We start from the raw sequence: 23,131 nt of genomic DNA, 5'->3' as shown, positions 1-23,131 counted from the left end.
ATATGCTTACTCAAATTTTGACAAAATCCCAAAACTGTTTATAGGGGGTGAAACAAATGGGTAGGTGGGAATTTTTCTTGAGATGTTTATTAATAAACTATTAAGGGTGCATCAGTGAATTAAGGGTGTCTCAGTGCCTCTGCAGTGTAGAGAAGACTGGTTTTAGATTATGAAAATATTTTACATGCTGGCTTTAAGTGCATGTGAGCAAGAGTAAGGTTATTAGAGGTATAAATTTGAATTAGCTTCAATTTATGAAAAGGGTAAACCATTTACAAATTTTGATACCTTATTTTTTGTTAGAAATAAATTTCATGTGATACATCTCACAATGAATCCTCCTACATATTGTGCTGCAAACAGAGGCCACCCTTATGGTCAGCCCATGGTAGGGGACAGGCTGTTTTATCCACTAGGGACATGGCTTCAGGGTGTGGAGCCTGCACATTTGTGGAACCTAAGAATGGTGCAAAACATGAGACCACAAGCACATGTACAAGAAAAAGGGCAAAATAAAAATAACACTTGTTGCCCAGCCGGGCGTGGCTCAGCGGTTGAGCATCGACCTAGGATCCAGACGATCGGAGTTCGATTCCCTGTCAGGGCACATGCCCGGGTTGCGGGCTGCAGCCGATCAATGACTCTCTCATCATTGATGTTTCTCTCTCTCTCTCTCCCTCTCCTTTCCTCTCTCTGAAATCATTAATATATATTAAAAAAAAAAGAATCTAAAAATAACACTTGTTTAGTTAAATGTCTAAATAATACAACTACACACACAAAAAATGTAACTGGCTCCACTCCCATGTAGTTATCTAACAATTGTATTTGATGTGGGTTGTGGGTATAATTTAATATGTTGTTTATAATGTCAAGAGAGTCTTTCAAAATTAACATTGTATAAAGACATAAAGGACCTTCCCCTAAAGAGGGAATGGACATAACCGAATAATAGGGCTGGAACTCACAGGAGGAAAAGACACTCGGTAGAAAAAGGGAAAGAAGAAAATTGAAGAAGTGACTCCATTTCTCCTTAGCCTGGACTGAATCTCTTCCTGCCATCAGTGTCTTCACTACTGAGGTTATAAAACATCATTAGAATTGTAAGCAGAGCCAGAGTTGTTTTTATGAGGATTTATATTAGGTATCTTGCATTGAGAAGTGATATGTAAAAGGAAAATGAATTTGATTTCTGATGAAGTTTTGTTTATATAAATTTGGGGCCAAGGCTTTAGAATAGAGGCAGAACAATGCTACCCATGGCCCTTCTCCATGCTTATCCCAGTAAAGCTCAGCCCCTCCTATAAATAGAAGATAAATGAATATTTAAAATATATTGTCTGGAAGAGTGCCAAATTATTAGCCCACCTGGGACCCTTACTTGTCTGAATCTGGCCCTGTCCCCTTTCCTGTACCTACCTGGAGACTCACTGCTCCCTTCCCACAGCCCATCATGCTCTGAACAAGTGCATCTGCATCGAGGCAGAAGGATGGGCTCATAATTGGGGCTTTCATTCCTTTGGATGCCTTCCTCCATGGGACCCTCTGAAAACCATTATCAGTAGGTCCATCTAGTATTTACCTGGTACCTTTATACTCCTGATTCTCTCCTATTCTCTCCATGGTCCCTTTTCTCCATGTTCCCTTCCAGATTCTTAATCACTCATTCTTTGCCTAGTCCTGGTAGCTGACAGATATTCTAGAGCTTCAGAAGCATGAAGATCTTACCTGAGTGGTGGGAAGAGCCAAGGCAGGAAGGTCTCTAGGATTAACCCTTCATAGCAGCAGGGAAACCTCAATCTTTTTGAGGGTTAAGGAACAAGTAGGCAGGGGAGGAGGGCTATGTTAATGGAGCTAGAGCGGTGTGTATTGATTTCCTATATTCAGAATAGGTTTCCTGGTGGCTCTTAAGGAAAAGGAGATCTAAACACAACCTTTAAGGAACCATCTGGGGAAGAGCCTGAGAAGTTCATGAAGAGCAGGCAACGAGTAAGGTCCTTCTCAATTTCAGTGGCTGCCCCACTCCTCACTGCCTTTAGAGCAGGTCTGAATCTGGATCAGTGTGGAGAAACATCCCTTAGGCTCCTTCTGGATTTCTACTTTGTGCTCCGCTTCCATGCACAGGGAGCCACAAGTGACAACTTATTAGGCAAGTCTCATGTGAAATGTTCAAGGAAATAGCCGGATAAATTTAATGCGATTAAGTATAATCAAGTTAAAATACAGTTTGCCTAATAGGTCTCCAGGAAGGAGATATATTGTTATGGACACAGGGCATTACAAAGTGGTTTGTCTTAAGGAAGTATTTTAAGGTTAAAATTTGAATAAGCAGAAATGGAAGGGAAGGGAAATTCCTGTAAACACAGAAGGAGCAAAGTCTTAGAGGGAGGAAAAGGGCAGCATGGGTAATGGGGCAAATGCTGCTTGTGTGGAAATGGTACAATGAGGTCAGAAAAGTAGGGTTGGGCCAAACTTTGGGGGTAGGGTGACTGGAGGCAGGTGAAGCATGGTTGATGCCGAAGTTCTACCTGCAAATGAACACGAAGGGCCAGAGGTTATTCCTACACCCAAGTGAGCGTTCTCTGGAAGGACTTTCCCCTGGAGAATCTCACAATTTAGAAATCCGTGCTGCCTTTGTGTTCTCAGCACACACTCAGAGATGCTTTCTGTTCCTGTCATTTTCAGCAGATTCATCAACTTCTAAGTCATTATAGAGGGGATCCTAAAGTTCGTCATGACCCACATCAACCTTACCATCTCCCACCCAGCAGTTTTCGTCCTACTTGGCATCCCTGGGTTGGAGGCGTATCACCATTGGCTGTCCATACCCCTCTGCCTCATGTATATCACTGCGGTCCTGGGGAACAGCATCCTGATAACGGTCATCATCAAGAGTGTTAACCTGCATGAGCCCATGTACTTTTTCCTTTCCATGCTGGCCGTCACAGACATCCTGCTGTCCACCACCACTGTACCCAAGGCCCTAGCCATCTTTTGGCTCCATGACCATGACATTGCCTTTGATGCCTGTGTCACCCAAGTTTTCTTTGTCCATGTGATGTTTGTGGGGGAGTCAGCCATCCTATTAGCTATGGCCTTTGACCGCTTTGTGGCCATTTGTGCTCCTCTGCATTATTCAACAGTGCTAACATGGCCTGTTGTGGGAAGAATCACTCTGGCCATTGTCACCCGAAGCTTCTGTATCATCTTCCCAGTGATTTTCTTGCTGAAGCGGCTGCCCTTCTGCCGGGCCAACATCATCCCCCATTCCTACTGTGAGCATATTGGAGTAGCCCGCTTAGCCTGTGCCGACATCACCGTTAATATCTGGTATGGCTTCTCAGTGCCCATTGTCATGGTCATCTTGGATGTAATCCTCATCACTGTGTCTTACTCACTGATCCTCCGAGCAGTGTTTCGTTTACCCTCCCAGGAGGCCCGGCACAAGGCTCTCAGCACTTGTGGCTCCCATCTCTGTGTCATCCTCATGTTTTATGTTCCATCCTTCTTTACCTTACTGACCCACCGCTTTGGACATAACATTCCTCGACATGTGCATATCCTGCTGGCCAATCTTTATGTGGTGGTACCACCAATGCTCAACCCCATTGTCTATGGTGTGAAGACTAAGCAGATCCGGGAGGCTGTAGCCCACCGACTCTCTGACCTCAAGGCTTGTTGCTGTGCTTCCCCTCTGGGCTGATGGCTCCCCATGAATCCCTACTCCTGGCTTCACCAAGGAGACTATGTGTGAAATATATAGATTTCCCAAGCTGAGAGGGTTTTTCCTTCTCTTCCCCATTCTCTTCCCACTTCTTCATCCTATTTCTCCTCCATTTCTCTTTTTTTCCTCTCTTCTGGCTCTTTCTCTGCCCCCTTCTCCTATTCTTTGTTTTCCTCTTCTCTTCTTGTATTCCTCCCCCACAACCCACAAATAACAACTAAGTGTTCATGCCTCCGATCGGAACATTTGGTATCCTCAGTAGACCAGATGTACTCCAGAAACACAGGGAGATGAATAGCACATAAAGTAAGTTATGCACAAATGGGTAAAAATAATTTTATATTCAATATCTGAAGGGGTTCCAGTTTTTATCCCCAAATGTGCATTTATTATTTATATAGATTCAAGTAGCTCTCCACCTGCTTCTAACAGTGGAAGGTGTTTTTGAAAAATAGCCATGCGTGCATGCCATTTAGCCACCTGGAAAAGTCCTGTTATTTCTTCAAATTTCAGTTCAAGAATTACCTTCCCTGAGAAGTGCTTCCTAATTTTTTCTAGCCAATCCAAGACTCCTATCTTTGTATGTCTATTGCATCTTGTACAAATCTCCAAATATATGTAATGAATTATAATGGGTTATTTATTTATTTGTATCCCCAATGGACTATAAACTCTTTGAAACCTGAATAGTGTGTGTCATTCATATTTGTACTCATAGTGTATTACAAAATACCTGGTACATAACAAATGTTTGAGAAGTGAATGAGAGCACAATTACCTCCCTGAAGTTAGAACATGCGTCTCTATCATGCACTGAAGTGATAATGCCAGAAGGGGAAGAGAATAAGCAAGGAATAGAGAATTTGTTTGAAGAAATAATGGCAGAAAACTTCCCTAACTTGGTGAAGGAAAAAGTCACACAAGTTCAGGAGGCACAGACAGTCCCAGGTAAGAAGAATCCAAAGAAGCCCGTGCCCACACATCATAATTAAAATGCCATGAATTCAAGACAGAGAGAGAATCTTAAAGGCAACTAGAGAAAAGCAATCTGTTACCTACAAAAGAACTCCCATAAGGCTATCAGATGAATTCTCATTAGCAACTCTACAGGCCAGAAGGGAATGGTATGAAGTATTCAAGGTAATGCAAAACAAGGATCTGAACCAAGACTACTCTATCCGGTACTCAGTTTCCTGGACCACTTAGGACATGTGAAGAGTCTGGTGTCTGTTCTTCCTGAACGTATGTACAACCTTCCTGTCAGCCAGCCTACTGTGGAGAGATTAATAACCCCTCTATGCTTATCTCATCTGTATTATCTCCCTGAAAACCTCTAGTTAGTCTACAGTCTTCTACTCGCACTGACCAGTACTATAGCCTCTGGTTAGGATGGCTGCAGGACTTTCCCATCTAGCACTGGGTATGGCTTTTCCACTCTTCCTTCCAAATCAAGAGCCCCTTCTGGCAGTGAAGCTATTGGTTTTACACCCAATATTTCCCCGGTAAAACTATCACACTGACCAAACTGCAGCTGGAGGAGGTTGTACAGGAGCAGCCTCAGGCAAGGAAGACAGAATACTATGCATCCTACCTGAAGTTTAGTAGCTGTTCATGAAAAAATGCCTCTCAATTTGTGGTTTTCCACTGGTTCATTTCTAGAGCCATGAAATGAGTATTTCTGATCATTTTCCTAATTTTACAGTTGTTTCCTGTGCAAAGGATTTATGATCTGCTCACACTGCCATATCATATTGTATTGCCTAAATTTTTTTTTTGAGGGAGGATGAGTTCATTTCTTCAACATTATGTTTAGTCAAGCATGCTCCATACTTGGGCTCCAAAGTTTATAGCCCTTTGGCTTGGAGTTAGATGCTTAGTTACTCTTCCCAGAGTATTCCCATAGAGTCAGAGGTGTGCCATCCTTAGCCATATGGAGGCCCGGAAGCAATTTACTCCTTGTAGGGTTTCCAGATAAAATATAGGACATCAAGTTAAGTTTGAATTTCAGATAAACAATGAATACTTTGTAGTATGAGTAGGTACCAAATATTGCATGACACGTAATTTTACTAAAAAATTATTTGCTATTTATGTGAAATTAAAATTTAACTGACATCTTGTATTTTTATTTGCTAATCTGGCAACTCTTCCTGTTCTTCTTTGCCATTGGGCCCAGGACGTCAGTCCTACTTCTTCCCAACGCATGCGCATACACACACACACACACACACACACACACACACACACACACACACTTTACTTACGGTGAGATTTTCCTTTAAGGGATCTTTTATGATCTTTGATGTAGATAAACCTATACTCTGTTGGGGTCACTTTCATCTACTCATCAGGGGAGGTCATATTATATTAAACTCCAAAATGAAGAGATTATGGGGCAGGTGATCTCATTACCTTTCTTCCAGAAGGCTCCTTGGCTCCAATACAAATTAGCTCCATATATAATGAGAGAGGTCAGCCTTTATCAAGCCACAAAGTAATTTATGTTACATTTATTTATGACATTCTTGTCATACACAATTTTTACTATGCTAATTATCTAGACAAAACAAAATATGCTGTCTTCACTGTTAAACAAGCCTCTGGCAATATTTAAAAAAAAAGCACAACTTGAAACTATTATGATATTTAATGTCAACTGTAATTGAAAAAATTAACTTAACTTACATACTATATATTTAACATTTTAAAGCATACAACTCAATGGTTTTTAGTACATTTATAGAGTTGTGCAACTATTACCATGACGTAATTCCAGAATATTTCCATTACCATAAAAATAAACTGTTACCCGTTAGCAGTCATTGTCATTCCCCCATGCCCAACATCCCCAGCCCCTGACAAACACTAGTCTACTTTCTGTTTCTATAGACTTGTCTTTTGTGCACACTTGATATAAATCAATTATACATGACCTTTTTTGTCTGGCTTTTTTCAATTAGCATAATGTTTTTAAGGTTCATCCATGTGTCAGTACTTATAGCATGTATCAGTACTTCATTCAGTTTTACCGCTGAATAATATTCCAGTATATGGATCTACCTCATTTTGTTTATCCATTCATCAGCTGATGGATGTTTGAGGTATTTCCATGCTTGAAACTTTTATTTATTTATTTATTTAATTTTAAAAAATTTTAATTTTAATTAAAAATATTACAAATGTCCCTTTATCTCCCCAATGACCCATTCCACCCCATCCCACCCCCCTTCCCAGTCCCCCTCTCCACCATTGTCCATGTCCTTGGGTTGAGCATATATGCATATAAATTCTTTGGTTACTCTCTCCCCCTCCACCCACCCGCCCTCCTCCCTCCCTCTGACATTCCTCAGTCTCATCTATGCTTCCATGTCATTGAATCTATTCTGTTCATCAGTTTATTAAGTTCTTTAGATTCCGCATATAAGTGAGATCATGTGATGTTTGTCTTTCTCTGCCTGGCTTATTTCACTTAGTGTAATTTTCTCCAGGTCCATCCATACTGTCCCAAAGGGTACAAGAACCTTCTTTACACATGCTTGAAACTTTTAAATGTCTATTGCTCCCATTAAAAACAATGTACATAATTCCACTTAGGCTGGAACTACCTCTCACTTATTTTCATTTACAATATTTTTATTTCTAGAGAATGTGAATGCTTGTTTATGTGTTAGCTAATACATTTTATTTCCTAATGAAAGAGGGAAACCAAATCCCAACGGGGTCTGCTGGGTTTCAAAACCAGTGCTCTTTTACAGTATCACATATTCCATGCTTTGAGTTTGTGTCACTTCTGGGACACATTCCCATCTAACCTAAACACCCTCTGGAAGCCCACTCTGAGCTCCTGGGCCCTAAGAGCATATACCATGGGGTTAAGGGCTGGGGGGATGACAATATTAAGCACATTAAGAAGAACAGGGAAGATGGGAACTGCTTTTTCTGCCAGGTGGGCTATAGACACTACAACAATGGTTATGTAGAAGAAGAAGATGATGATGAGATGGGAACTGCAGGTGCTCAGAGCTTTGACTATGGCCTCAGCAGAGTTCAGCCTCATCACAGAGTGAAAGATCAGAACATAGGAAATAAGGACCAGAGTCATGTCACTTCCACCAATGACCCAAGCCAAAGCCAACTGATAAAACTTATTAATGGTGGTGTCATCACAGGCCAAGCCAGTGACTGCTGGGTTAGAACACAGGCAGTGGTCAATTTCATTCTTGGAGCAGTAGTGTCTCTGGGCAGCCAGTACTGGCACTGGGACGGTCAACAGGACATTCCTAAACACCATGAATACTACGGCTTTGACCACAAAAGCTTTAGTAACTATGGAGGAGTATTGAAGTGGGTGGCAGATGGCTACATATCTATCCACAGCCATACAAAGAAAGATACCAGACTCCATGCTAACAAAACAGTGAATAGCATAGATTTGAGCAAAGCACTCAGGGAGGCTGATGGCCTTGGCATCCAACCAGAAGATGGCCAGAATCTTGGGCATGATGGTGGTAGCCAAGCCAATGTCCACTATAGCCAGGATACTAAGGAATTGGTACATGGGCTGGTGTAGGTTAAGCTCATGGTGAATGGTGATCACGATGAGGAGATTGGCACCAAGAGCTAAGAGGTAGAGCAGAGCCAGGGGCAGGGAGAGCCAGTGCTGCCACTCGTGAATGCCTGGGAGTCCCATCAGGATGAACCTAGACACGTGAAGTCTTGAGCTATTAGTTATACTCTGGGAGATATCCATATCTTGGGGTATCTTAATCCTTAGTGTCTGTCTGTAGATAAAGGGAAACAAGAAGGAAGCTTGGTTAAGTATTCAGCTGAGATTCATATTTAATGTAAAGATATAAGATCGACTCATAGTCCCTTTGATCATGATATTCCCCCATGTCCCTTTTGTCTGGAAAATGATCCAAAAAGAGCACTAAGCCAAAAGAAGCCTTAAAAGGAAGATTACAGCAGAAACAAAGAGAGTCAGAGAAGAGTCGTTTACTGGCTTCATGTCACTCAATGGTGTTTTCTTACATGGAGAGAGGGGGCATGGACACAAGCAGGAGACATGTTCAATCATCGTGAACAGTCTGATTTCTCCAGAGGTAAATCCTAAGGGCAGAATAGATATATTCCTTTTTGGAAGTCTTCCAGAGAAGATCAGAAGTCAGATCAGAAGTCATGATAATGGCTTTGTTTTGTATAGGGCCTCAATGTTTTCCCAAAAAACACCTTTGAAAACCTTTTTCAAATTTGAGGAAATTGAGATTCACAGAAGTTAAATGGCTTATCTGAGGTTAGAGTTTTAAGTGACGAAAGAGCTGGAGCTAAAATCTTAGTATTCTGTGTTTAGTTACTGTGTATTTTCTGTTAAACTATTGCTGATGGCTTAATACAAATGGCTCTTTTAAGGGGTAAGCTTTCCCCCCTTTTTGATGACAAAAGTTAAATTGAAAACATATTAAAATCTATATTTTTCAGTTTATTGATTTTTCACCTCTGGATTTTAGTAAGACTTCCCTAAGGGAATTATTTAAAATACATAATACTGTATTTTTAAAAAGAAATTTTAACATGTACTAGATTTAATTACCATAGAGATTTTGACATTTACATATTTAGATATTTATACTTGGGTGAAATCAATGTTCACCATATATCTTTTCATGATAGTACCTCCCCATTTGTGAAGTTTTTATTTTGATTCAGATCTTGCATGGCTGTAGAACATGTTTGAGTTATTTTATCAGAAAGAGCAAATGGGCAATATACCATGAATGAATTAGAAAATTGTCTTCAACTCAAAATCTTAATTAATATTCATTTTTCATTACTTTTAAAAAAGTTAATGGTTATTTCCAAAGAGGTAACTAATTTTATCTTTGTTCTATAGAGGAGAGAATATATTTGTATTTTTTTAAAAAAGTAAAACAATAGTTTTAGTTTCTTTTTCTATTGACTGCTGATGCTTCCTTTTGTATACAGTAAGTTCTTCTATGCACTGGGTCTAATTTATTGTTTCGTTTTCTGTCTGTGCATTGTGATGAGAGTACCATAGTGAGTAAAACACTTCTAGATTTATGAGATTTAACACACAATAGATCTTTTTTCCACTTATTATTTTACATTTAAGTTTTTAAAGCTTTTGCTAATGTTTAGACTGCAAAGATCATCTTAAATTATTTTGTGAATTTCCAAAATTTCTAAATTTAATTGGGATCCTATGAAATATAAAAATTAATTTATAAAAATTACATAAAAACATTTTTCTTTTTATTCAGCAAATCGGTGCATCTCTTCCATTTCTTAAATTTTCTTTTACATCTGTCACTAAAGAACATTATATGTTCAACATTTCACATTTTTTTTTTTTTTTTTACTACATTTAAAGTTTTTTGAGTGGAGTATTTTTCTAGAGTACAATTTCTAATTAATTGTTGCTAGTACCTAGGAAATCTGCTGATTTCTGTTATTTTGCTTTGGATTCACTTTATTATTTTATTGTCAGTTATAATAATTTTTTAGTTCATTTATTCTCTCTGATTTTTTAAAAAATAAAAATGTCAATTTGGAGCTCTCTTTTCCAAATATTATAACTCTTATGTATATTTTTATGTTGTATTTTAATCAGAAAAATGTAAAACAGTAATGATAGTAACCCATCTGATTTCTCTGTTGGTTCATTTAATAAAAATCTATTAAGTTTTACATGGAGAATGTTGTTGGCTTTGTGTTTTACAAAACAAGTTAACAATGTATTTTATATACTACAAGAGTTCCAAATCATGAAAGAACTGAGCTTCATGATTCATAAAATCCTCTTATTCTGGGAATCTTTGCTTCATAATTTAGTATGTGAGAAACATTTAGTTTGGTCATTTACTCACCAAATTTTACTGAGAGCCTCCTGTGTGCCTGATACTGTGAGAGGCAAGAGGGTTTCTTTGCACATTCCTCTGGCTGGAGAGCCCCATCTTCTCCAACGTGGCCAAGGCAGAGCTCAGCCTCATCTCTTCGGTCTCGTTCCCAGATACAGCTCTTAACCCTTGCACAGGTGAAGAGCCTGATGGAAAGTGAAGAAAGGCAAGCTGAGAGACCAAGGATAGCGAGCCAGATTCATAGACTGGACAGAGTTCGAGGGAGGTGGACGGCCTCCACGGATTCTCTCCAGTGTCCATGATGTTGGCTGGTTTACTTACTACTGTGGGAGGAGTCATGAGGCTGGTGCTTCCTTCTGGGATGCTTCTTCTCTTCTGGCTGTTGCTGTCTATGCTAGGCCTTTGGCTAAGAGCATATCCATCCCTTTCTCTACACCTCCTGGGTTTTTATTTATAAACCATATCCGTGAAATGACCTGGTCGAGGTCTGACCCTCCCTGGGCCCATCCCATGTCACTCCTCTCTCATCCAACTACCTCTAAGGCAGGTTGTTATCTCACTCCAGCAGGAAAGGTCCCCAGTGACTTTGGAGGTTTGTCTTAGTCACTTCTGGGAACACTCCTATTCAAACCTAGTCCCAGGGGGCAGGCTCACCAGACAGACAGCTCTGCCAGGTTGAAACATTGGATGAAGGTGTGTTCTCCCTTCTGACTAAGCTTGGTTTCCTCCCCACTCACTCTAGCAAGTACAGTCAGTTCTGTTACAATGTGAAACATGAGTTCTTAAAAGTTGCTGTGCTATGCAACATCCCACGTGAAAAACCACAGGATTTATGGAAAAATGGAGTTAGTCAGTGACACAGCTTGGTCAGTGATACATAAAAAGGTAGAAAACTAGTATAAACAGTAGCAGACTTTTACAATTTTAAATGGTTAAGAAACACTACTACTACAAATACTGTAATACATATAACATTTTACTTTGAAGAAGATATGCAGTTTAGCTGTGGAACCACAGAGGGTTTGCAGCTTGTAAGTTATTGTGAAGTGGTAGAAGGACCTTTATCTGAAATTAGAAAGTTGTGAAGTGAAGGAAGGTAGCTGATCAGTACTTGGAGTATGTGTGTGTGTGTGTGTGTGTGTGTATTGTATATTCCTATGCAACCTGTTTTTTTTCTTCTTCTTTTTTTCCTTTTTTTAAATTTATCTTTATTGTTGAGAGTATTACAGGTATCCCTTTTTCCCCCCCAATTGATCCCCTCCACTTCCCTCCCACCCCCTTCCCAGGCCTTCACCCCATTATTAACTGTGTCCATGGGTTATGCATATAACTTCTTTGGTTAATCTCTTCCCACCCTCCACCCCCCTTCCCTCTTTCCTCTGAAATATGACCGTCTGTTACATGCGTCAGTGTCTCTGGATCTATTTAGTTCGTCAGATTCTTTTGTTCATTAGCTTCTTCTTAAAGAAGACCCTTCAACTTTTCCTGTAGTGCTGGTCTGGTGGTGATGAACTCCTTTAGCTTTTCCTTGTCTGTGAAGCTCTTTATCTGACCTTCAGTTCTAAATGATAGCTTTGCTGAGTAGAGCAATCTTGGTTGTAGTTCCACGTTTTTCATCACTTTGAATATTTCTTGCCACTCCTTTCTGGCCTGCAAGGTTTCTGTTGAGAAATCAGCTGACAGTCGTATGGGTGCTCCCTTGTAGGTAACTGCTTTTCTCTTGCTGCTTTTAAGATTCTCTCTTTGTCTTTAACCTTTGGCATTTTAATTATGATGTGTCTTGCTGTGGGCCTCTTTGGGTTCCTCTTGTTTGGGACCCTCTGTGCTTCCTGGACTTGGAAGTCTATTTCTTTCCCCAGGTAGGGGAAGTTTTCTGTAATTATTTTTTCAAATAGGCTTTCAATTTCTTGCTCTATCTCTTCCCCTTCTGGCACCCCAATAATACGAGTGTAGGGCCTCCTGAAGTTGTCCCAGAGGCTCCTTATACTATTTTCATATTTCTGGGTTCTTTTTTCTTTTTGCTCTTCTGGTTGGGTGTTTTTTGTTTCCTCATGTTCCAAATTGCTGATTTGATTCTCAGCATCCTCTACTCTACTGTTGATTCCCTGTAAATTATTCTTCATTTCAGTTCCTGTAGCCTTCATTTGAAATTGGTACTTTATTATGTTATCGATTTTCTCAGTTCTTTCCCTAACAATCTGCTTAAACATCCTTATAACCATTATTCTGAACTCTCTATCTGTTAGCTTGCTTGGATCTATTTCATTTAGTTCCTCTTCTAGAGATTTCTTCTGTTCTTTCCTTTGTGACATTTTGGCTGCTTCCAGGTGTTTGTTTCTATGTATTAGGTAGAGCTGCTATGTCTCCTGGAATTGGTAGAGTGGCTTTGTGTAGTAGGTGTCCTGTAGGGTCCAGTGGCTCAGTCTCCCCAGTCACCTGAGCTGGGCCTTCTAGGTGCCCCCCTGTGTGGGCTGTGTGCACTGTCCTGTGGTAGTTGAGCCTTGGTTGCTGTTGGTGTCCCTGGGAGGAACTGACCCCCAGACCAGTCAGCTGTGAGGACCAGCTGCAACTACAGCCAGAGAGCTGCTGTGCTGAAGACACCCCTATGGAGCAGGATTTACTTCAGTGGAGCTTTGGTGTTCACCAAGTGCGCCCCTTGAGTGTCACTGGTGGATGTGGTAGGGTTGTAATCCAGCGTGGTCGGGTCTGACCACCAGGTGCACTGTCTCTGGGGCCTCCCGGGAGGTGCAGAATCAGCCTGTGCCAGTGCCTTGCCCAGGGCCACCCAGCCTGAGCTACTCAGCAAACCGTAGTTGGCTGCTACTTGTGCTGGGCTTGGAGGTGTCCAGGAGAGGCCAAGCTATGAGCCAGTGCAGGCTGCCCTAGTGCCAGGCCTGGGGCCACTTATCAAGCTGTATGGGGCCCGCTGCTGCTTGTTTGAGAGATTTTAGGAAAGTCCTAAGCCTGAGGCTCAAAAAGCCACTTGCATAGAAAAGCCCCTGGAAATGGCCCGGATGAGCTGCAGGTGGGGAGGGGCGGGGCCTCCGGGAATCACGGGGCGGGGCCAAAGGTGAGAGTCAGGTGCTGGCGATTCAAACATGGCGCCCGCCTGCCGGCTGTGTGCGGGGAGGACTCGCCACAGGAGCCATGGCCTCCGCCAGCTCTTCTGCCTGGGAGGAAGCCGCCCCTCCAGCTCTCGCCCAGATCTCAGGCAGGTTAGTTCCTCCCCGAGTGTCCCGGGTCCTTTCAGGCTGCTGCCCGGCGCTGGGCTCGGAGGGAGCGTCCGAGTGAGTCCGTGCCGGGCCCTTTAGAGGAGCTGCTGGGGCTCCCGCAGCCTCCGCAACCCTCAGGGACAGTCCCCGCTGGTTTCAGAGCCCGAAGGTGTGGGGACATCTCTTCCCGGTCCTGGAGCCCAGGGCTGGGGGCCTGCTGTGGGGCTGGGACCCCTCCCTCCTCTGGGAAACCTCCGCCGCCGAGATTCCCTTCCAGGTTTCAACCGCGGCACCGGGTGTCGGCCGGGGGCCTCGTCTCCCTGATTCAGCCCCGATCCGCCCGCGTCTCCGCCCCTCCTCCTGCTCTCGGTGCTTCTTCAGCTCCCTGGATGTGGGGCTTCTGTGCAGCTGGATTTCAGGAGGTTCTGAGTGATGGTGGTTCTGTGTTTTAGTTGTGATTTTGATGTGGCTGCGGGAGGCGGCGGCGGGTGCAGCTGCTATCTACGCCGCCACCTTGTTTCTCCCTATGCAACCTGTTTTGAGCTTGATGCAGTTTTCTATGTTCAGTCAGTGTTTCTACTGGCCAGAAGTGCCCAAAGGCAAATGTGAAGTTCAGTTGTGCTCAAATTGTTTCATAATATATCGGTGGTGTTGGAACATGTTTGTATGTTCAAAACAAGTGACATAGCAGAACCATCTTTTTCCTATGTCAACAGTCTTCCTCTCTCCGGTATCATGCACCTCAATATATAAAGAGTCCAAGGACTACCAACTTCAAAAATTATCTGGACTCCACACACTTCTGCCTAGGTCTTACTACAGCACTTCCCAGTTTCACTCCTATGTCCTCAGGCTCTGCCTTTCACTGACTCATCCTCTTGAAAGAGTTATCTTTCAATATAATATTTCCTTCCTCACCTTTTTAACCTATGGCATCTAAAATCTGTCCTATCAGGATGTTGAAACTGCTCTTGCTAATGACTTCCGTAATACCTAATCGAATGAGCATTGTAGTAGCTAGAGTGCCAATAGGGAACAGATGGCCCATTCAAATTAGAATAGTTAAAAAAATTCTCTTTATTGAGGTATAATTGGCATGTAATGTTATATTAGTTTCAGGTGTACAACATAATGATTCAGTATTTGTACATATTGCAAAATGACCACCAAAATAAGTCTAGTTAACATCCATCATCACATATAGTTATAAAATTTTTTTTCTTGTGATGACAACTATTAAGAATTACCCTCTCTCAGCAGATTTCAAATATGCAATGCAGTACAGTTGACCCTTGAACAACGTGGGGGTTTAAGGGTCCCAACCCCAGGGAAGTTGAAAGTCTGTGTATAACTTTTCATTCCCCCAAAACTTAAATACAGTTGTCCTTCAGTGTCCATGGGGGATTGGTTCTAGGACTCCTCCTGCCCCATAACAAAACTCTGTGGCTGCTCAGGTGCCTTATATGAAATGGAATAAAACAATGTATACAGTCAACCCTCTGCATCTTCGGATTCCCAACTGTGGATCAAAAATAGTATTTCCCTTGGATGGGAAAGCTGGGGATCTGGAGGACACACTGTATATTTATTGAAAAAAATCAGCATATAAGTGGACCCCTGCAGTTCAAATACTGCATTGTTCAAGGATCACCTGTATTATTAATGATAGCCACTGTGCCATATAATACAATCCATGACTTATTTATTTTATAACTGGAACTTTGTACCTCTTGACTCCCTTCACTTATTCCCACCTCTGCCCCTGCCTCTGGCAACCACCAATTTGTTCTCAGTATCCACAAACATGATTTTAAAAATCCCACATATAAATGAGATCATACAGTATTTATCTTTCTCTGTCTGACTTATTTCACTTAGCACAATGCCCTCAGGTCCATCCATGTTGTCACAAATGGCAAAATTTCACTCTTTTTTAAGGGTGAATAGTATTCCATTATATATACATCTCTCACATTTCCTTTATCCACTCATCTATCAATGGACACTTAATTTGTGAACATGGGGATGTGTATATATTTTCAAATTAGTGTTTTATTTTCTTTGGATAAATACCCAGAAGTGGAATTGCTGGATCATATGGTAATTCTATTTTTAATTTTTTGAAGAAACTTCATACTGTTTTTCATAGTGGCTGCATCAATTTCCATTCCTACCAACAGAGCACAAGAGTTCCCTTTATCTACAACCTTGTCAACACTGCTTATTTCTCAAATTATAATAATTTGAGAAGGGATTACTTATAAGGATGTGGTCAGTAAGAGATCCCACGTGATAGTGAAATTACCTAGGGCTAATAAGAGCACTTGTCATCGCCTCTAGACCTGAAAGGATGAGTGACTGAAATCCTGAAGTAGAGTTGGCATAGAGAGGGTTACCTTGAAAAGAGCTTGAGTTGTGAGTTGTGCTTATTCACGTCGATGCCACTATTTGTGTTGGTTTTGCTAAAATAGATGGTTGTATTTGGTGTTAAAGAAACATTGCACTAAGCAGTACGAGCAAATGGAAGTTGATTTTATTCTGACATTACTGCCAGCAATGGGGAAGAGAACACAGACCAACTGGATACCCAGTTCTGCTAAAACAAAAGGCCCAATAGGACTAAGGTAAGATGTCAGGTGCAGTGGGTTTAAGCCCTGGGGTGACCAAGTGGAAAAGTACTAAAGGACTCTAGAGGGAGGTTGATCAATGAGATGTGTCAAGCACATTGACTTATTCCTGAGATTGCACATCTCTTTGTCTATGATGAGGCCATCTGTGTTTGCTAATTGGCGCCCAAGGAAGCTAGGCTCCTACTCTCCACAGAGACTGAGAGATGGGGTATCTCCTTCAATGTTTGCGTTTCAGGAGATGGTTTCCAGGTCCTTGGGAAAGACATTTCCTGGGTTGTATAACTGGCAAGAGGTTAGGAGATGATTTACATACACTACAAAGGTCCAGAGAAACAATTTATAGTTATACATTTTCTGAAGGAAATGCTATAAGAATAGAGAGGCCAGGGGCCTATGGTCAGGACAAAACCTGTCTTAGACCAAGCCAACTTGGTCATTGGTTGGCTGATTTCCTTTCTAGTAGGCAATCTGGGGATGCTGTTGTATTTGCTTGATGCAACCTGTTGTAGGGAAGGTGTAAGGTATGCCAATAGCTTGATTTATGGTTCAAGCTTGTTCGCCATACCTCACGGGGCATGGTTGTTTTTAGCCATGTGTGTCACTGCCCTGTTTTCTGACCCAATCGCCAATATTCTGAGAACACCCGCTACTGTTGCGTCACTTTTAACCCACTTAGGACCCAGTGCTCTTAGGGGTTAGCTAAGTAATTTCTGGGAGCAGACCCGCAGAACTCTAGCTGCAGGGCCTCCTGCCAGGTGGCCACTCCTCGCCCCAGCGTCCTCAGGGATGAATTCTCGCTTGTTTGCTGAATGGGGCCCCTCCTCGGGATGCTTTTGAAGTCTCCCGATCTCCACACGTATCTTTACTCCATATGCTTTGTGAAGAGTGCCCCTGTTACCTGCCTCAGGAATGCCGCAAGCCACCCCTTTATGTGGCTTCCTCACCGTCACCTCCTACATACCTCTTACTGTCCTGCAGAGTAATTCTGTCAGCATCACACAGAAACCGCCAATGACTTCAAAATGCAAAAAATAATGGGATAATTTTAGAGCTTAATCTTACCTGAGCCCTCTCCATGTTTGTCTGTGTTTGTCAGTTCCTTCTTCTAGAACCACTTGCCTCTCTTGCCTTTCATTACATTATATTTCGGTGTTAATTTAACGGGAATAAAAAAGTAATATTGAATTTGTGTTCAGATTAAATGCTCCTTAGTGAGAGAAGTCTTCTCCGATCAGCCAACCTGAAACGGCAATCTCTGACTCTATCATTCTCTGCTTTAGTTATTGCCATGGCACAAATTGGGACATGCCATATTATGAAGTCATTTATTTGTTTTTCTTTTCTTTCGCTCACACTAAAATGTAAGCTCCCTGAGAACGTGGTTTTTGTCACTTTTGTTCACAGCACCTAGACTAGCGCTGAGCCTTAGTGGCTGTTTGCTGAAGATCAAACAGATGAGTGAATATTGAGGAGGTTGAGTTGGGGAGAAGCCTAGAGGAATTTCAAAGTGTGATGCAGGTGATCATACCCAGCGACTTTTTACCCTTTCTCATGAGTGTTGTTGTGTTCCCAGTAGTATCTGACTGTCAGAATTTCTGGCATCACTCTTTAAGCAACATGCAGGTAAATGGGAATTTTTTGAAAGCTAACTTCAAAAAATGAAATTGAAAATAAAAGTCTTGTTAATAATAATTTATGGAGATTGAATACATTATATATTTTGATCAATATGTGAAATCTATATTTTTCCCACAGCAAATACACCTACTATTTCAGCAATTTTGTAAAATAGAATATAAAGTAGATTGGGTTTTGTAATATGATGCAAGGTGAGCTGTAGTTTGCTAAAATTAAGACATATTGAGTCATAAGTTATTGTCAAGTTATAGCCAAAGAAAGTCAGAGATTTGTCAGAACATTTTAGAAATTTGCTTCTTGATTGTAAAAGAACATTTTCAGGAAAATAAGCAGTTCTGTTTGAACAGTGATTATTTACGTTCTTAAGTTTAGTAACAATACATATTTATGTACTGATAAAAAAATGTGAAATTTCAATCAAGAAGGATTTGGGAGTAATAGTGTGTTGTTCAGGACACTGAAAAAGTCTATGGAGAGAAAGAATATAGATTTCCAACGGAAGATCACTGGCAAGCATTTCTCAAGTAGGCTTCTTCTCTACAGCTGATGTTACAAGGTAGCCCAGAAAATCTATAGATACCTAAAATTACCTTCTGAAACAGAATGTCAGTCTGCTCTGGGAAAGACTGTTCTCTGTGATAGCTTTCACAAATCACCTTTTCCAAAGGAATGGTGAATCTTCTCAATGGGTTTCTTCCTGGCATTAAAAGAACTTAATGACATTGACAATATAATGGGATGAAATTTTACCTATTTTTGACTACAGACAATAAATTGGTGATGTGGTCTAAAATGGATCTTACATGATTGAGTAATAAAGGACATCTTAGTGTGGCGAGCAAAATAAAGTGGAACATTATGAACTCAGAAAAGGAGAGTTGAAAGAGGTGCGTATTGATGCTCATCAGAAAAACCCTCTTCTGAATTCAGAAGTGGACTAGAACCAACAGGTAGATGTTCTAATCCATTTCTTGAAGGAGTCTTCCTAGGTAGGTGAGATGAGTGGTTATGAGATTATTCTTGTGATGCTATGATGGGCAATAAGTAAATAAATAGATAAGTAGTCAGTGAAATCCTCTGACTTCCTTTGAATAAGCTCAAAAAATATATCTGTTTGTCAGTTGAAACAACCAGAAACATAAGACCATTGTGGGCCACTATCCAGACTGACATGAAGCTAGCAAGTGAATTCCATTGGCCCAGGAGGGTACTGATGTGTCCTGATTGATGAAATAGGCACATATTCTAGATTTTGATTTGCATTGTTGGTAATGGAAACAAATGCTTCAAATATCATCAGAGGATTAGAACAGAAAATATTTTAATTTGGACTCTGTGTTTATATATCCTCATATCAAGGGACCCATTTTACTGTTTTATACCATGAATAAAAAAGGGATTAATAAATAATCTGGAGTGATTAATCCCAATTACCCAAAGAGAAATTAAATTGCTTCTATAGAATGGAAACAAGTAGACTGTGTTGGAAACACAGGGTATTCTCTGAAGGACCTCTAAGTATTTCCATGTCCAATAGTAAAGGTTGATAGAAAACTATACCAATGAAAAAAGATGCTAAATCCTTAGCAGGATGCTAAATCTTTAGCAGGATGAGTGAGAATTCAGAGCCTTTAGGAATAAAGGTTTTGAATACTCTACCAAGCTTTGACAGAGTTGGAAGATATATAGTAGATATCAATCATGAACTTGTGAACAATTATAGACATTAAAGCTAGTAGCTATGAATGTTTTTGCTTTTTATATTTAAGCTTTTATTTCTTATGCTAACCATTTCCTTTTCTCCCTTTTCCATTGTAATTTTATAAATAAATTATTAGAAAGTGACTTTACAATTTAGTCTTTCGGTAACAGAAGATTCAGTGGGACCATGACTGAATTTAAGGAATAGGTAATACATCCAGCAATGCATACAATGACTGTTGGGACTGTGCATCTTGTTATTTTGGGAAAAAGTGAGAATTCATTTTTGTACAAAGAACAGCTTTTAAAATAGAAATGTGGAGTTGTTTTACTGTTGTATGAGAATTCAGATGTGTAGAAAAGGGTATATATGGAAGTTGAGTAGTCAAAGGTGTGAACTGTGCTGGTGATCAACTTATTGTGACTAAGCTAAAAACTCATGCTTTTTGCCTTGCTCTGTGAAAGGGGATCTGGGCCCTTTAAAAGCCTTTGTCAGCTGGAATGATGCTCAACTTTGTTAGTGGAAAAGACTGGAGAGACATTGCAAGAAGAAAGTGATGTTTTTTGTTTTTTTTTTTAAATTGAGGTGAAATTTCACATAACCTAACATTCATCATTTTAACCATTTTGAAGTGGCTTCCAGTACATTCACAATGTTGTGCAGCTCTCACTTCTAGTTACAGAAATTTTCAACACCCTCAAAAGAAGCCCTGTACCCATTAAGCAGTTGTTCCCCATTTTTCCATTCCCTTCTCCCATGGCTATCACTTATCTGCTTTCTGTCCTTATGGATTTGCCTATTTTGGACATTTAATATAAATGGAATCATAAAATATGTGTCTTTTTCTGTCTGGCTTCTCTCAGCACAATATTTTCAAGGCTCACCCCTGTTGGAGCATGTGTCAGTTCTCCTTTACTTTTCCTGGCTGGATACTATTTCATTGTATGTATACATCACGTTTGTCAATCTATTCATCAGGAGATGCACGTTTGGGTTGCTTTCATTTTTGGTATTATAATGTTGTTATTAACGTCCATGTGCAGATTTTTGTGTGGAATATGTTTTCAATTTATTTTGGGTATCTACCCCAAATTGCTGGGTATATGTAACTCTTGTTCAATCACTTAAGAAGCTGCCAGACTGTTTTCTAAACAGCTGCACCAGTTGACATTCCCACCAGCAGTGTAGAAGCTCACGGTTTCTGCTGTTGCTTTGGTCCCAGTGCTGCTTCTAAGAGGTTGTTCTCCAAGGTGAAGTCATATGCAAACCTCCTGAGGTCATTTTTCAGACCATGGTCTGGGACATTTCTGTGATATACAGGATTCAGCAGACCTATGCGTCCTGACTGACTGTCTCATGAGTGAAGTGTTTATTAAGCATCTGTTATGTGCAGAATTGTGTACTCGGCTAAGAGAAGGGACAATATGAACATGATTAAGTGTCTTTCTACTCAGAAGTGTGCATTTTTGTTAGATGTGCAAATGATAAACATTAACTTAGATTTATTTAATTGGTTATTTGAAACAACTTTCTAGGGCATTTTCTAGGGCCTTTTTCTTCTTTTCCTAGGAAGAAAGTTTACCAGCCAATTAGATGAATTTTCCCATGTGTATGTCATATCCCAAAGCACGGTAGCTGTGTATGAGAGTGTCAATGTCTGGTGGCAACCATGGCTATAGATACTTCTTTTTTACCCTCACTTACTTCTACTTATAGGAAATTCCATTATAATTTTCATATTCCTATTTCTATTAGTGAAGCTATATAGTTTTAGAGATGTTATTGGCTATGTTTTTCAAAGTTTACAATCCAAATCTACTCAGAGCTACAGCCTCTTTCTTCTTAATATTTATATGGCCTTATGAAGCTGAGGTTACTCGGTGGACAATTCTTCAGCCATCCAAGTAGCCTCTGGAAGCCCATTCTGAGCTCGTGCATCCTGAGAGCGTAGACCATGGGGTTGAGAGCAGGGGGGATGACATTGTGCAGCACGTTAAGGAGCACAGGGATAAGGGGAATCTTTTCTTCTACAAGGTGTGTGACAGATAGCACAAGGAGACCTGTGTAGAAGAAGAAGATGAGGATGAGGTGGGAGCTACAGGTGCTCAGGGCCTTGGACATCGCCTCTGCTGAGTTCAGCCTCAGCACAGTGCGAAGGATTAGAGCATAGGAAGAAAACACCAAAACCATATCACTCCCAACTACAATCCACCCTAAGAACAGTTGGTAAAATTTGTTCACAGTGATGTCATCACAAGCCAGGCTGATAACCCCCAAGTTAGAGCACAGGCAGTGGTCAATTTTGTTCTTGGAGCAGTAGAGTCTTTGGGCAGCCAGTACAGGCACTGGGATGGTCAGCAAGCCATTTCTGAGCACCATGAATCCTGTGACTTTGACCATAAAAGCTTCAGTGACTATGGAGGGATACTGAAGAGGGTGACAGATGGCTATGTATCTGTCCACTGCCATGCAGAGGAAGATACCAGATTCCATGCCAAAGAAGCAGTGGATGACATACATCTGAGTAAAACATTCAGGGAGACTGATGGCCTTGGCATCAAACCAGAAGATAGCCATAATCTTGGGCATGATGGTGGTGGCCAAGCCAATATCCACGAGTGCCAGTATGCCCAGGAAATGGTACATAGGCTCATGAAGTGTGGGCTCATGTTGGATGGTGGTCAAGATGAGGAGATTGGCAGCAAGAGCTGATAAGTATAGCAGAGCCAGGGGCAGGGAGAGCCAGTGCTGCCAGTTGTGAATGCCTGGGAGTCCCATCAAGATGAACTGTGAGACCTGGAGGCTGGAACTGTTGGTAACACTGGTGGAGGTGTCCATGGCCGAGGTTCCCTGTTCTCAGTGTCTGTCCATAAACCTGAAAAAGGAAGGAGGTTACATTTGAAAGTTCAGCTGAGGGTCCTAATTAGAGTCTCCCACCAATAAACCAGTTTCTTTTAATATGAATGACCCTCAACTTTTTTTTTTTTTTTTTTTTGGCTCCGGGAAATATTACACAGTGAAGCAATAAAGACAGCCAAAATTATTTCTAAATAGAAAGGTTAGAATAGCTATTTGTCATCACCACTTGTATGCCTAATAAGCACATCCAAATACATAAACAATAATCTAATCACCAACAGATAACAGGTATTAAGATTTGTTTTACTCACTTCCATTTTTCTGTTTTATTAAGCAGTTTTCATCATACAGAGATAATATTGTATCTGGCCTTTTTCTTCAAGCAATATGTTTTAAGACATAAAATTAGTACTCAGCAAAAATTTACTGAATGAATAAATAAGTAAACCATGACTTTCCAGTATGATTAAAAGCAATGTGGAGTCTTAATT

The 23,131-nt window shown here is 40.8% G+C and overlaps 2 protein-coding genes across 2 annotated transcripts in view; one reads left to right on the top strand and one right to left on the bottom strand.

The window, feature by feature from the left end:
• Positions 1 to 2,734: 2,734 nt before the first annotated feature.
• Positions 2,735 to 23,131, top strand: part of LOC308565529 (uncharacterized protein) — a gene marked incomplete at both ends in the record, with an annotated part of 40,096 nt that continues 19,699 nt past the window's right edge. The window contains 3 exons of the mRNA XM_081154858.1: positions 2,735 to 3,673; positions 7,671 to 8,290; positions 22,025 to 22,421. Coding sequence (XP_081010984.1) covers positions 2,735 to 3,673; positions 7,671 to 8,290; positions 22,025 to 22,421 — 1,956 coding nt within the window. The remainder of the gene's footprint in view (positions 3,674 to 7,670; positions 8,291 to 22,024; positions 22,422 to 23,131) is intronic.
• OR56B4 (olfactory receptor family 56 subfamily B member 4) lies at positions 7,509 to 8,474 on the bottom strand (the record flags this gene model as incomplete). The annotated part of the gene is made up of 1 exon (XM_081153932.1): positions 7,509 to 8,474. One exon carries the CDS (start codon positions 8,472 to 8,474, stop codon positions 7,509 to 7,511), a length of 966 nt encoding a protein of 321 aa, XP_081010058.1.

Source organism: Miniopterus schreibersii (genome assembly GCF_964146895.1).
Source record: "Miniopterus schreibersii genome assembly, chromosome: 12".
Lineage (NCBI taxonomy): Eukaryota > Metazoa > Chordata > Mammalia > Chiroptera > Miniopteridae > Miniopterus > Miniopterus schreibersii.
This window is presented reverse-complemented; position numbering and strand designations above follow the sequence as displayed.